The sequence below is a fragment of the Camelus bactrianus genome, chromosome 18 (genome assembly GCF_048773025.1).
Source record: "Camelus bactrianus isolate YW-2024 breed Bactrian camel chromosome 18, ASM4877302v1, whole genome shotgun sequence".
In the NCBI taxonomy this organism is placed as follows: domain Eukaryota; kingdom Metazoa; phylum Chordata; class Mammalia; order Artiodactyla; family Camelidae; genus Camelus; species Camelus bactrianus.
In genome coordinates this window covers 5741757-5755666 of record NC_133556.1, presented here as the reverse complement: position 1 = coordinate 5755666, position 13910 = coordinate 5741757, and the positions used below count along the sequence as shown (strand labels likewise).

The following is a 13910-nucleotide window of genomic DNA, read 5'->3' as shown; positions in this document are numbered from 1 at the left end:
AAAACTATATAACTCCTGGAAGAAAACATAGAGAAAAAACTTGAAATTGGCCTTGGCAATGATTTCTTGGCTATGACACCAAAAGCAAAAATAAAGAAGCAGGATTACATCAAACTGAAAAGCTTATGCACAGCAAAGGAAATAATCAACAAAATGAAAAAGCAACCTATGGAATGGGAGAAAATATTTGCAAACCATAATCTGATAAAGGGTTAATAACCAAAATATACAAGGAATTCCTACAATTCAACAGCAAAAATTAAATGACCCTATTTAGAACGGGCAAAGGAATTGAATAGACATTTCTCCAAAGAAGACATCTACCAATGGCCAACAGTTACAAGAAAAGGTGCTCAACATGACTACTCATCAGGGAAATGCAAATCAAAGCCACAAAACCCACACTTGTTTTGATGGCTATTATCAGGAAAACAAAAGATGACAAATAGTATGGAGGTTCCTCAAAAAATTAAAAATAGAACTACTGTCTGATCTAGCAATCCCACTTCTGACTCAGTATCCAAAGGACTTGAAATCAATACCTCAAAGATACATCTGCACTCACATGTTCATTGCAACATTATTCAAAATAGCTACGACATGGGAGCAATCTAAACATCCATCATCAGGTGAATGGATAAACAAAATGTACATACAAAGAAATATCTTTCAGCCTTAAAAAGAAAAAAAGGGAATCCTGCCTTTTGTGACAATACAGATGAACCTGGAGGAACTTAGCTAAGTGAAATAAGCCAGGCATGGGACAAATACTACATGGTATCCTTTATTTAACAAATCTGAAATAGACTCATAGAAGCAGAGATTAGAACGGTGGTTGCAAGGGGCTGGGGGAAGGAGAAATGGGGAGGTACCAGTCAAAAGGTGGAGTTTCAGTTATACAAGATGAATTCAGTCCTAGAGATCTGTACAGCATAGATCCTGTAGTTAACCATACTGCATTTAAAAATTTGCTAAGAGGGAGTTAAGTGTTCTTAACACAAGAAAATAATAAGGAAGGCAGGAGGAAATTCTGGAGGTGATGGGCATGTTTGTAGCGTAGATCATGGCTTTATGGTATTGTGGCAATGGTTTCATGAATGTACACTTACCTGCAAACTTATCGAGTTTTAGTTATTTTTGTATGTCACTTATACCTCAAAATGTTTTAAACAAAACAAAACAAAATACCCCCTTATATCTTGTTTGATTTATCCTTTGATATAAGTTACTTAGAAGTATGCTATTTAGTTTCCAAATATTTGGGATTTTCCTGGGGATCTTTCTCTTACGATTTCTAATTCAATTGTGTTCTGAGCAAATACTTACGACAAACTCTAAATTTATTTATACTTTTATTATGGCCCAGAATATGGTCTATCTTGATAAATGTTTCATATGCACTTGAAAGATGTGTATTATTCTTTTATTGAGTGGAGTGTCCTATAAGTGTCAATTAGGTCTAGTTTTTTAATATTGGCCTATTATTTAAAAATTTTCTCTGTCCTTTCTGTCTCCACTCTTTCAGGACTCCAATTATATGTATATATTAGGCCATTTGAGGTTGTCCAGAAGCCCACACATACTGTTCATTAAATTTTTAGATTGTTTCCTATCTTGTTTAATTTTGGATAGTTTCTATTGCTATGTCTTCATGCATCAATATTTTCTTTTGCAATGTCCAATCTGCTATTGATTCCTCCAGTGGGTTTATTATTTCAGACATTGTAGTTTTCAACACTAGAAACTCCTGTGTATGTTTCTATTTTATCTACTTTGTCTTTACTAACATGTTTAATTTTTCCTCTAACATTTTGAATATGTAGAATGTTATAATAAAGTGTTTTAATGTCTTTGTCTTCTGTCTGATCTAACCAACATAATCAATAAAATACCTCAAATTGTCTATTAAGTACCAATTCTGAGTAGCAATCAAGTCATTGATTTTTCTTTTCATTGTGGTTTATTGGATGCCTGGATAATTTTTTTTATTGAATGCTAGAACTGTTGTGAATTTTATCCTGTATGCTGGATATTTTTGTAGCCCTACAAATATTCTTGAGCTAGGATTTGTTAAGCAGAACCATAGCAGGGTTTAGTCTAGGTCTAATTATTCCTCACTACTGAGGCAAGACCCTTCTGACTGTTACACCCAGTACTCCAAACTGGTTTTCCAGTTTGGCTGGTGGGAACAGGAACTGTTCCTGGCTGGCCCAGGTCCAGGTGCAGGTAGTTCTTTCCCCAGCCTTGGGTAGTTTCATCGGGCACTTGTGCTGAACGGCACTCTGCTAAATACTTGAGGGGGAGCCCCTGCACGTCTCTGGGTTTCTCTCTCTCTGGGCAGCCTTCTTCTCTCCATCACTCTGCCCTGCTAATTCCAGTAAACTTGATCTCCCCAGAATCTCACCTTTATCTCCTCAACTCAGGGAAGTAGTTTGGTTCCATCTGGTTTCTTCCTCCCAACGTTGCTGCCTGAAAACTCTCAAGACAACATGGGGGAAAACCCTCCCCCCACCCATGTTACTCCATCTTGGTCAGAAGCAGAAGTCCTTGCATGTGTGTTTTAAGCAATTAGAAAAGGATTCTTTTCTCACACTCAAACTATCTTTCCCCCTCTTTTTCTGATTCAATTTTCACTATACAACATGTTGTATTTAATTGGAATTCTTGAGTACACGAATACTTGTCATAATCAGTTAAATTGTATAACTTGAATGCACAATATACACCATTATAAAGTGAATTCTAATGTGGCTGAATGATCAGAGAAGTTCAAACAAGTATGTGAAAATTCTGGCTTATTTTCTGAGCAATCTTGGTAATGTGGTTATATAAAATTGCTTGTGGTTAGAAAATTCAAATTTTGTTCTAGATATTGGCAATGCACCAATGAAGAAAACAGACATATCCATGCTGTCATGGAGTTTACATTCTAATCTCCATTTACATGGATAATAAGAGCTTGCTGTTACATAGCATTTAACACAGGCAGTATGGCACTGTATCGCCTTACTGAATTCTCACAAAACCCTATGAAACGTATTTTATTTTTGTCATCATTTTTCAAAAGAGGACATAAGCACAGATTGTTGAAATAACTTGCTTGAGATTACATAGCCAGTAAGTAGTAGAATTGGGATTTGAGCTCAGTGTCTCTGGCCCCATAGTTCTCTTCTTGCTTAATTTCTACAACACTCAGTTTCTCTCAGGTGGACCAGGGGGAGCTATCTTATTGATTCTGCTGGTTAGGTCTCTCTCTCTCTCTCTCTCTCTCTCTCTCTCTCTCTCTCTCTCTCTCTCTCTCTCTCTCTCTCTTCAGTCTTTCTATTTTTGTCACTTTAATCTACCTGTCTCAGTGTAAGAAAGATTTAAGTCTTCCTCCTCCAGTGAGTTTCTGTTTTCCCTTATAGTTCCTATGATCTGCTTTATTAAATACTGCTACTCTGACAGTGCTTATGCTCCCATAACTATCGTATCTTCATTAGAGATGGCGCCCACTGTTACATTCTTTTACAGATTTTAGTTTCACTGTTAAATACACTTCAGAGAATGCCCTTTTACAATTACAATGTTTTTGTTGTCTTTCATGCCTTTGGAATTGCTTTCCAATTTTCAGATGATAATATTAAAGCCTTTTATTTAAAAAAATTTTCATTTAGCTCTGACCATTCTTCTATTTTTAGTTCTATGAACTACTTTTTAAGAGATACATTCTTTTATACTGCATGAAGTTCGATTTTGCTTTGTGACCTAATTTGAAAGTCCTTATCTGTGAATAACGGGGCTAAATCCATTTATATTTATTAATAGCCCAGGAATCTTTCTCTTGAGTTCCGTCACATTGTATTCATATGTTTTTTGCTCTTATTTAAAAAATATTTCTACATATTTTCCTTGCCCTTTGAATAGTTCTGAAATTTCAGAAGGTTGTATATTTTTGTCCTAGAGTTTCATTCGTAATTTTACATGATACTCTTAATCTTGTTTTTAATAGAGCAATTTTATTAGTTTCCTATCATGAGATTTTTTTATGCTCAACTCTCCATATCAAATCAATCATGAGACTAGGTTAGTGACTCCCTCCTAAAATATCTTGAAATTATTTACTGCTACTATCAGTCCAAAACACTATTCTCTTTTCCTTGGAATGAAGCAACAGCCTCATAACTGGCCACACTGCCTGTATCCTTATCCGGTAACACACACCCACCATGATACATCTTCTAGTGTGAACTCTAAAACATGTAAGTTTTATCCTGGTACTTCCTCACCATTAACTTTCTAAGAACTCACATTCTGCTTTGAATAAAATTTACTAGACCTTGCCTTTCTGCCTTTTCTTCCTTCCTCCCTTTCCACCCCTTCCCTTCCCTTGCCTCCCTCCCTGCCCTCTTTCCTCCTTCTTCTCCCTCCATTTCTTTCTTTCTTTTCCCCATCTTCCTTCCTCCTCTCTCTTTCCCTCCCTCCGTTCCTCCTGATGCTTATATCCATCCTGGCATCTCCAATTCTCTCTGCATTGCACCTACTGTCATATTTGCTTCCTTTCAGCTCCTTAATTACAACACGAATTTCTCAACTTACAGATTTTGCACGTTTTTCACTTTATCTGGACCTCTTTTCACCTTCAATTTCCTGGATAACTCTTACCTCAACTTAGAGGTCTTAGCTTACATGCCATTTTTAAAAGAGGCTTTCCCTCACCGAGTTTACTATAGTGACCTCCCTGTTTCACTCCAGCATAAGAAATTCTTTCTTATCATAGTTCATCATGGACATGCGTTGTTTTGTCTTTTACACACTCCTTCCCTACTTCTGCTAACATCACCCCTTCACAACCACACTTTGTAATATTACTCCACTCCAAGTCCATGTTCCTCTGGTGGTTCGATCCAATGTCCCCAGCCCAGGCTTTGGCCCACAGTGATTGCTCCAAGGGGTGGCCGCCGGGCCAAAGCGTTGATTAGATTTCTTCCCTGGAGTTTTCTCACGGGAGGAGTATTGGATTTCAAGCCAAAAGGAAGGCGTTAGAGGTTCCAGATGTATGGGTTCCTCCATTTAAGAATGTCCAAGACTCTTGGGGTGGTGGAAATGTTAGGTGTCTTGACTGGTGGTGGTTTCATAGGTGTGTCCATTTATCAAAATTCATCAAATTGTACATTTGAAATATGTGTAGTTTGCTGTACAGAAATCATACCACAATGAAGTTGTTTCTAAAAAATGCCTGAGAGAATGACATCAAAACAGCGACCTGAGCCAAGATGAAAGATGGAGAAAGAAGGCGCTGGCATAATTCAAGCCATTGGCTCAGGCTGACGCTGGTATTAGCTCCACTGCCTCGTTGCTGTGATCCCCTACCCTTTCCTTAAGGTAGTATCGGTTTTGTTTTAAAGGGTATTGATTAATACAAATTACTAGCCCAACATGATATAGTATATTTGCTTACTTGTTTTATGTGTCGGTCCCGTGGAGGAAGGGACCATGCTTGCTTGTTAGCCACTGTACACATGCTACCCAAATACAGTGCTTGGGACACGGCAGATGATCGTCAAATATTGGTCAAATAAATTAATGCGCTATACAAATGCCGTAAGTGCCTTAACTAGAGAGATATTATATCTTGGTAGGAAGAAAAGCACCCAGGAAATGATAAGACAGAAGGTTTTGAAGAAAGTGAGGATAAATTGAATCCTCTACTCAAAGAACAAACAACAAGATAAAACTCAGCGAAGTAGGACATTTTAGTATCTGAGCTGAGATAGAGAAGCAAAGACAAGCTCAATAGATCCTTTAATGGAGAAGGGCGGGTAGGAGAATGAGATGGGAGTAAATAAGGAGGAGATGGACAGATATACCACTTGCTTCTTTTACTTCTGTGTCTGAAATCTTTTCACCTGTTATTTCCCCCTGGGGTGGGAAATATTCGTGGTAATTACCCACCTCCAATCTTTGACTTCTTTTCTATGATCTGGCACATGGGGAAACCCTCCCCAGGCTCCTGTGGGCAATGGAGACTAGATCTTTCTCAGACTCTCTTCTCCAAAGTGTTGGATGGAAGGCGCTAGAGAGATCTGAGTTCCAAGATGAAAAAGAAGCCAGGGACTCTAGGAATTGTTTCTCTCCATGGCTAATTGGCCCTTGGAGAAGACATTCCCGTGTTATCTTCAGAGCCACACGTCTTAAAATGTCTCACTCCCTTGACCCCTACAAAGCAACTTCAAGCAGAGCCCTTTGGGAATGCTCATCTCATGCACAAAGCAAGTCTAATTGGCATCTTGAGTATTGGTTTCAGAAGAGATTCAGGATGTGTCCTTCGGGTGAGAATCCCTGATGCCATATATGTAGTGACCTCATTTGTGTCACCTGACATAGGTCCTCTGGGTTGGGAGGTGTTTTATTTCCCCACTTCCCTCAGGATTGGCTCATGTCAGGCCAAGTCTTTCCTCATTCTAACCCCTATGATTCCTGCTGAGGAAACATTCATGCAGTCAGGAAGGGGCTTATTCTAAAAACATCAGCGCTAGAGCTAAATTCCTGGGGAAAGGAGGTGTACATCTAAGAAGAGAATAGAGCAGAAAATCCAAAATAGATTTTCTTTTGACTCTGGGCTCATTGATTACAGAGCAGGTGTTAAATGTAGCATCTACACCCAGTAAAATTAAAGCAGATTGTGATCGCTGAATCTCTCATTGCTATGTTTGGATGGAGAGGTGGCTCAGACAGATACTTAGAGTTAGAGGAGTCATATGCATGAGGCAAAGACCCAACTAGTGGAGGCTAAAGAAATTTAATTAGTCAATCTGTCCTGATATGCGCTGATGGAATTCAAAATCTGAGCACTATTTGAAAGAGCTTTACAGAATTACACATCCTACTGCTCTTGGCGATGCTCTATCACTAAGGTAATTCGTGTAAACAATGATGGCTATGTCAGACAATGTCCTCTACAGCGCTCCACAGCACATGGAGGTCTCAGGGTTATGAAGGAAGTCTGATGAGCACCTCAGAAAAGACTGGAAATTCAGTAGCCAAGGTGAGAGTCAGTGTGGATCTATTCTGCACTCTCTGTTTCTCCTCTATACTTGCTTTTCTTACAAGTGTCTGCAGAGGAAACTCCAGGTAAGGTATTGTTTGGGCTTGAGGTATTCAAGAAACTTTATTAGAAACTAGGACATGCTCTGGCACTGACCGCTGATTTCCCCAGCCCTCAAGTCAGAGGGAGGTATTTGCTTGCCCCATGAGGAAAGCTGCCTGTGAAGGCGGAGGAATAAGTCACTTGAGGGTCACAAATCAAAACGGGAAATTAGTAGGAAAGTTGCCTGTGGGAGGAAGAGAGACATGAGTCAGGTGACGAACAATTTTATGGTATGGTGATTTAGAGAGAAAGATGGAAGCTGCTGAGGAAAGAGAAGGGGAAGTGTATGGATGCTAAGTAAAGGGAAACATGCGGCTGCCTTGACTGGGCTGGAGCGATGAGAGGGAGCGTGGGGAAGGCTGGGCTCTTAGTCCACAGGAAGCTGAGTGCGAAATAACAGCATGAGGTGACAGCCCAAAAGATGATCCTAGGCTGCATGAATATGGAGAGAGATAATAAATGTGATCTATTTCTTTTTAAAAAATTATTTTTAAAAATTAATTTTTTGGGTGGCGGATTAGGTTTATTTATTTAGTTATTTTTAGTGGAGGGACTGGGGATTGAACCCAGGACCCTGTGCATGCTAAGCATGTGCTCTACCACTGAGCTACAACTGCCCCGCCCTGTGAACTATTTCTTATTGGTCAAATTATACTTGGAAGAATATGTTAAATTCTGAGTTCTTCACTTTAAAACGTAGATAATCTGGAATCCATGAAGATCTAGGGAGACATTTTGGAGGAAAAACAGAAAGAGGGATAGTGTGGATATTTTGAGTATTAATTTAGATTTAAAAAAAAATTCAGTTTCTCCATGGAGATCAAGCTTTCATTCTGGTCAGTATTCATATGAGAATTAGGTAAAGGTCTGATGGGAAATCTAGCTGACTGAATGGTAGATCCTAGTTTTACCAGCCTGATCCATAATTTGAATGCTCTCAGGTCTACCCAGGACATGTCTTTCACCTGTTTTCAGGTACACAGTATGGTGGCCTTGTTATGCGTCAGCTTGGCGCCCACACACATCTCCTTAAACCATACTTAATCTCCAAAGGGAGACAATACCAAGTTATCCTTCCAGCTAACCGGATACAACTATCCCATGCACAAATCATAAAGACGTTAACCTCTGTCCCACGAAGAGGATATAAAGCCCACCAGTCCTTTCCCCATAAGATGGTACAAAATCCCTTTTTTGCCTTTAAGTTAAATTTATTCTACTCCTGTCTGATTCATACTTGCCTTTTTTTATAGCCTATAACTGAAATACTAAGATATGAAGTTAACTATATTAATGTATCTTATGTTAGACAAGGGGACGGCAGAGGGGAAGAAAACTAAAACATCTGGTTAATACATGTACGCCAAAATACGCCTGTCAAAATAAGGAAGAAGTGCCTGTCTCTATTACAGCTCCTGTTCCTGCAGCTGCTCACGTGGTCACGGCTGGTTTCTCTAACTACTTTCTTTCACTACCCATCCCATATTTCCCTTCATCCTCACTTGGTCATGATTACTCCTCTGTGGGTGAGTGACCCTCATCTTCATTCCTGAAGGATCTGGGACATCAGCAGTCCTGCATAAATGGGGTTATTGCAATTTTCCACTGACTTTCATCATAGGACATTTGAGCACAGGAGGCACCCTAAAAATCTGGATTCCAGACGTGTTCCTCCTCATCCCCCAGGATCAGTCATACCCACCAGTATAGTAACTGCCTTTGCTTGTCGATTGCGTGATATGAAGACCCCAAAGTGGCAACGTGGCAGCCTCGCTTCTCTGCAAACAGAATCACTGTGTCCCCTGGGGGAAGGGCTCCTCCTTTGTGACTAAGACCTCTAAAGCAGCAGAGATCAAAAGTGTGACAGGAAGGCAAACTGTGCTGGGAGGTCACAGTTATAGAGGTCATCGTGAGAGGACGCACTCCCATTTCCACCTCTTGGTGCCTAATCCCATGAACCCTTGCAGTGGGAGGAACAGCACCCTAAGCTGGATACGGATTTAGCGCAAACAGCACATCCCAGAGGACACGACCCCAGCGGTGTGAGCTGCTGCCGACCAGCTGTTGCTGTAATTGAGCCTTCAAAAGGCTGTTCCACTGTTCTGTCAGGCCCATCGTTTCAGGAGGATGGAGAATATTTTCAGACCAGCGGATTCCATCAGCAGAGGTCCATCCCCACACTTCGTTTGCTGTGAAACAAGTCCCTTAGCCGGAAGCACAGCTTCATGGAATGCCGTCACGCCCAGTAAAGCACTCCGTAAGTCCACAGGTGCTATTCCGCAGCAGCACTGCAGGCGAGGAGGGCCAGTCCCTGCTGAGACAAGTGTCTACTCCAGGAAGAACAAAGTACCGTGCCTGCTACAATGGAAGTGTAACCAATTTACCACAGAGGATCTGGCTGATCCCCCTGGGCGGTGATGCCCTCAAGGACCCACGGCATTTCGTGGCGTTTAGGGGTCACTGGCAGACTGGGCGACCCAGCCGTGGCTGCAGCTAGACTGGCCGGGGCGAGTGCAAGTCCATGTGGCTGCGCCCATGTGGAGCCTCCAGCCCTGCTGCTACGGCCACTATGTTTGTGAGTCTTTGTCATGAATACGAGTGGCTGAGGAAGTGCTGGCATCCACAGAATGGGTTAGCACTTGGACAGGGTGCCTCATTCCATGGACATTAGTAATTGGTATTTCTTGTTTTCCTGTGAATATTTGCACGTTTTTCATTGTATGCAGGATAGTTACGTTAGGCAGGAGGATGACTTTGTTGTGTTTGTGGTTACGCATGGTTTAAGGAGATGTGTATTTGTGCCACTGACAGGAGATGGACTCCAGAGGTTTTTCAAATGTGTCAACTAGGCAAGGATGAGCCACATTTACCGGAATTGCCATTTTGTGAGTTTATGGTTAAGGTGGGCCACAGAGGAGATTCTTTGGAAGATGCAGAGAGCGGAGGGGAAGCCAGCATTTTTATAATTCATAACACTGTTGCTGATCTGCTGGCTCCCTCCCTGGTGCGAGGCAGCAGTGGGCCTGCAGTTACTCCACCTTCCTCAGGATCTTCCTTTTTAGCTTCTCTTACTTCTGGGCCAGGAGTGTGTGTTTAGCCTCATTAAGTTGGGCCTGGGCCTTTGCGAGAAAACCACACCACCAATTCCAGAGGCAGTAAGTGACGTGGGTCTCAGTCTGTCCTTGTGGGATTACACGTCATGTTGTGGGTTCCAGCCTGACCTTGATCTACCACAGTTTATGTCCATTGTCCCTTCCTGACTGCCTCCCCCATGGACTTCCAGTCCAGCGTTAGACACAAAGGTGACAGCCTTACATAGAATGCTTGACAGCTTTCTTAGTCAAGTAAGCCAAAATTCTGTACAACCATTAAATGTGTACATACATGTATGTACACATGTCTTAGGTTCAGCTTCTTTGGTTAAACCCTGACTGATAGAAGGAAAAATTTATATATATATATATATAATATTTACATTATACATGCAGTTAGAGTATATATAGAAGGGGTGTGTGTGTATAAATATATATACATACTTAGAATATATGCATATATCCACATATATGTATGTACATATATCTCCTCTTCAGTGAGGAGAGACTCTTGTTTTGAAGTTAGGCACTTAATAGGGTCTAGATATTCTAGAATTTCAGAGTGATCATATTTGTGAACAGAGATTTGAAGTTCTCACTTTTAAAAAAACGGTTATTTCCATAATGAGAGCGGTTGAATACTTAGAAATAGAAAACATTCTCTTTAACAGTTCTTTCACAGATCAAAAGCTGCTGCTTGTCAGGTGTGATGAACCCCGGTATTTCTGATTTGACATCTCCTCTTCCCTTCCTGTTTCCCCAGGGACGGAGGAAGGGGGAATGTGGCAGAGGAATCAGACCTCTCTGGCCGACTTCATCCTCGAAGGGCTCTTTGATGACTCCCTCACTCACCTTTCCCTTTTCTCCTTGACCCTGGTGGTCTTCCTCATTGCGGTGGGCGGCAACGCCCTCACCATCCTCCTCATCTGTGCTGACCCCCGGCTTCATACACCCATGTACTTCCTCCTGAGCCAGCTCTCCCTCATGGATCTGATGCACGTCTGCACAACCATCCCCAAAATGGCGACCAGCTACCTCTCTGGCGAGAAGTCCATCTCCTTTGCGGGCTGTGCAACGCAGCACTTCCTCTATTTGTCTCTGGGTGGCGCTGAGTGTCTTCTCCTAGCTTTCATGTCCTATGACCGCTATGTTGCCATCTGTCACCCACTGCGCTACACTGTTCTCATGAACAGAAAGGTGAGACTGATGATGGTCGCCATGTCTTGGTTGGGAGCATCGATAAACTCCCTAATTTATACAGCCATCTTGATGCACTTCCCTTTCTGTGGGCTTCGAATAATCCACCACTTCTACTGTGAGTTTCCAGCTGTTGTGAAGTTAGTGTGTGGAGACGTCACTGTGTATGAGGCCACAGTGTACATCAGCATCATCTTAATTCTCCTCCTCCCCATATCCCTGATTTCTACATCCTATGCCTTCATCCTCCACAGTGTCATTCAGATGCGTTCAGCTGGGAGTAAGAGAAATGCCTTTGCCACTTGTAGCTCCCACCTCACTGTTGTTTTCCTCTGGTTTGGTGCCTGCATCTTCTCATACATGAGGCCCAGGTCGCAGCGTACTCCATTGCAAGACAAAGTTGGCTCTGTGTTCTACAGCATCATTACTCCCACGCTGAATCCTTTGATTTATACTCTCCGGAACAAGGATGTAGCTCAGGCTCTGAGGAGAGTACTGGGGAGAGATATGATCACTAAAATACTGTGATTGTGGCTACCCTGAATATCAGACTGGAATGCACTAGGTTCCCTAAATTGACTTGAGTAAACTTGGAAGATTTTTCAAGGTGACTACTGAAAAATCAAAGTAGTTAACACACAGCTCTAGTAAATTTGGTCTCAGGCACCTAAGCACTGTAGTATCCTATCCTAGTCCTTTCAAGCTCCTGTAATAAAAATACCACAGACGGGGTGACTTTAGCTACAAGCATTTATTTCTCACAGTTCTGGAGGCTGAGTCCAAGATCAAGATTTGAAAGCACTAGACATGTTTTCATTTCCTTGTGATCTCTTTTCAAATGTACCTTGCCCAAACATACCTCTCTGACTACCCTATTTAAACAGCACTCTTTACTCTGTGTCCCTGATTCTACCTTATCATCGTACTTCGCACAATGTTTCATAATGTTATATTCTACTTACTTTCTGCTTTATTAGAGCGGTAGCTTCAAGAGGGCAAGGAATGTACTTTGTTTACTGTTGTTTCACTAGAGCCAGGAAAGAGCCTGACATGAAATACTCAATGGCTGTTCTGCTGCATGGATTAATAAATGAAAGTGACCAAGATCGTCTTACTATCTCACATGACATTGATGATCTTCAATTCAGAGCAGAAAGAGATTACAAAAATAAATAAAACAGCAGATGGCGTGGTAAGACTCATTTTCTAAGACAGCCAGCTATTAATCCCATGCAAATGCAGAGACACGACATCTCAGTGAACTTTCCTGGAGTCTGGTGGTCTGAGGGATGCCAAAGTGATGGGCAAATTTCTACGTCCTGCTTTTCCTACTGGTTAAAAATGTTCAGCCTGGGGACCGTCTTCAGAAGAAAAACACTTAAGGTTTGTGAGCAAAGTTATGCCTTCTTTGACAAGTCTTTAGAAATAAACTTCTGGCATTCTCTGATAAGATGAGCTGCCCAGCATGAGCTGGGTGTCATCTTACCCTAAAGTCCTAAGGTTGGTTTTGCCTCGTAACACTCCAATATCAAGTAGAAATGATGCCTGGATTTTTTTCTGAAGGTACAAGGGTGTTGTATAAACAGCTGTGTCACAACCCCAGTTAGAGAGAGATGGTTGTTCTTTTGCAACTATTCTCTCTCTACACACACAGCCGTGGCCTTGTCAGGAATGCTGTAAAAGTATTTGAGAACAAAACAACCTAAGCTAAGCTGATGGATGGTTATTCATATAATGCTAACATCTGTTAAAAGTAAATAGTGTAGTGCTATATGACTCTCTCCCTTGAGAAGAAATATAAGTCTATATAATTGTAATCATTCTTGATATATTCTGAATATTAACCCCTTATACAGGGTTTACAGATATTTTCTGTCATTCCATAGGTTGCCTTTCATTCTGTTTATTTTGTCATTTGATGAACACAACTTTTAAGTTTTGATATATTTCCATTTATCTATTTGTAGTTTTGTTGACTGGGGCTTTTGTGTCATAGCCAAGAAATCACTGCAAATGCAACGTCATGTAGTTTTCCCCCCTGTATTTTCTTCTAAAAGTTTTATAGTTTTAGCTCTTGAATTACTTTTTTGATACATTTTCAGTTAAATTTTGTATACAGTATAAGTTAGGGGTTCAACTTAATTCCACTTATAATAGAGATGAAATAGGATAAAACACTTAGGAATTAACTCATCCAAGGAAGTGAAAGATTTATGCCCTGAAAACTACAAAACACGGCTGAAGAAAGTAAAGGGATGTAAATAAATGGAAAGATATCCTGTGTTCATGGATTCGAAGACTTAGCATTAAGACCTCATCACCCAAAGTGATCTATAGAGTCAATGCAACCCCTATCACAAGCTCAATGGCATTTTTTTCAGAAATAGAAAAACCTATACTAAAATTCATACGAAATGAAGAGACCCCAAATAGCCTACACAATCCTGGAAATGAATAAAACTGAAAGACCCACAGTTTCTGATTTCTAAACT

At 41.0% G+C, this 13910-nt stretch overlaps 1 protein-coding gene across 1 annotated transcript; it reads left to right on the top strand.

Moving 5' to 3' along the window:
- Nucleotides 1–10997: 10997 nt before the first annotated feature.
- On the top strand, nucleotides 10998–12514 carry OR2AE1 (olfactory receptor family 2 subfamily AE member 1). The gene has a single exon (XM_010957032.3). The coding sequence runs from the start codon at nucleotides 11002–11004 to the stop codon at nucleotides 11944–11946; it is 945 nt and encodes a 314-aa protein (XP_010955334.2). The 5' UTR covers nucleotides 10998–11001; the 3' UTR covers nucleotides 11947–12514.
- The last annotated feature ends 1396 nt before the right edge of the window (nucleotides 12515–13910 follow it).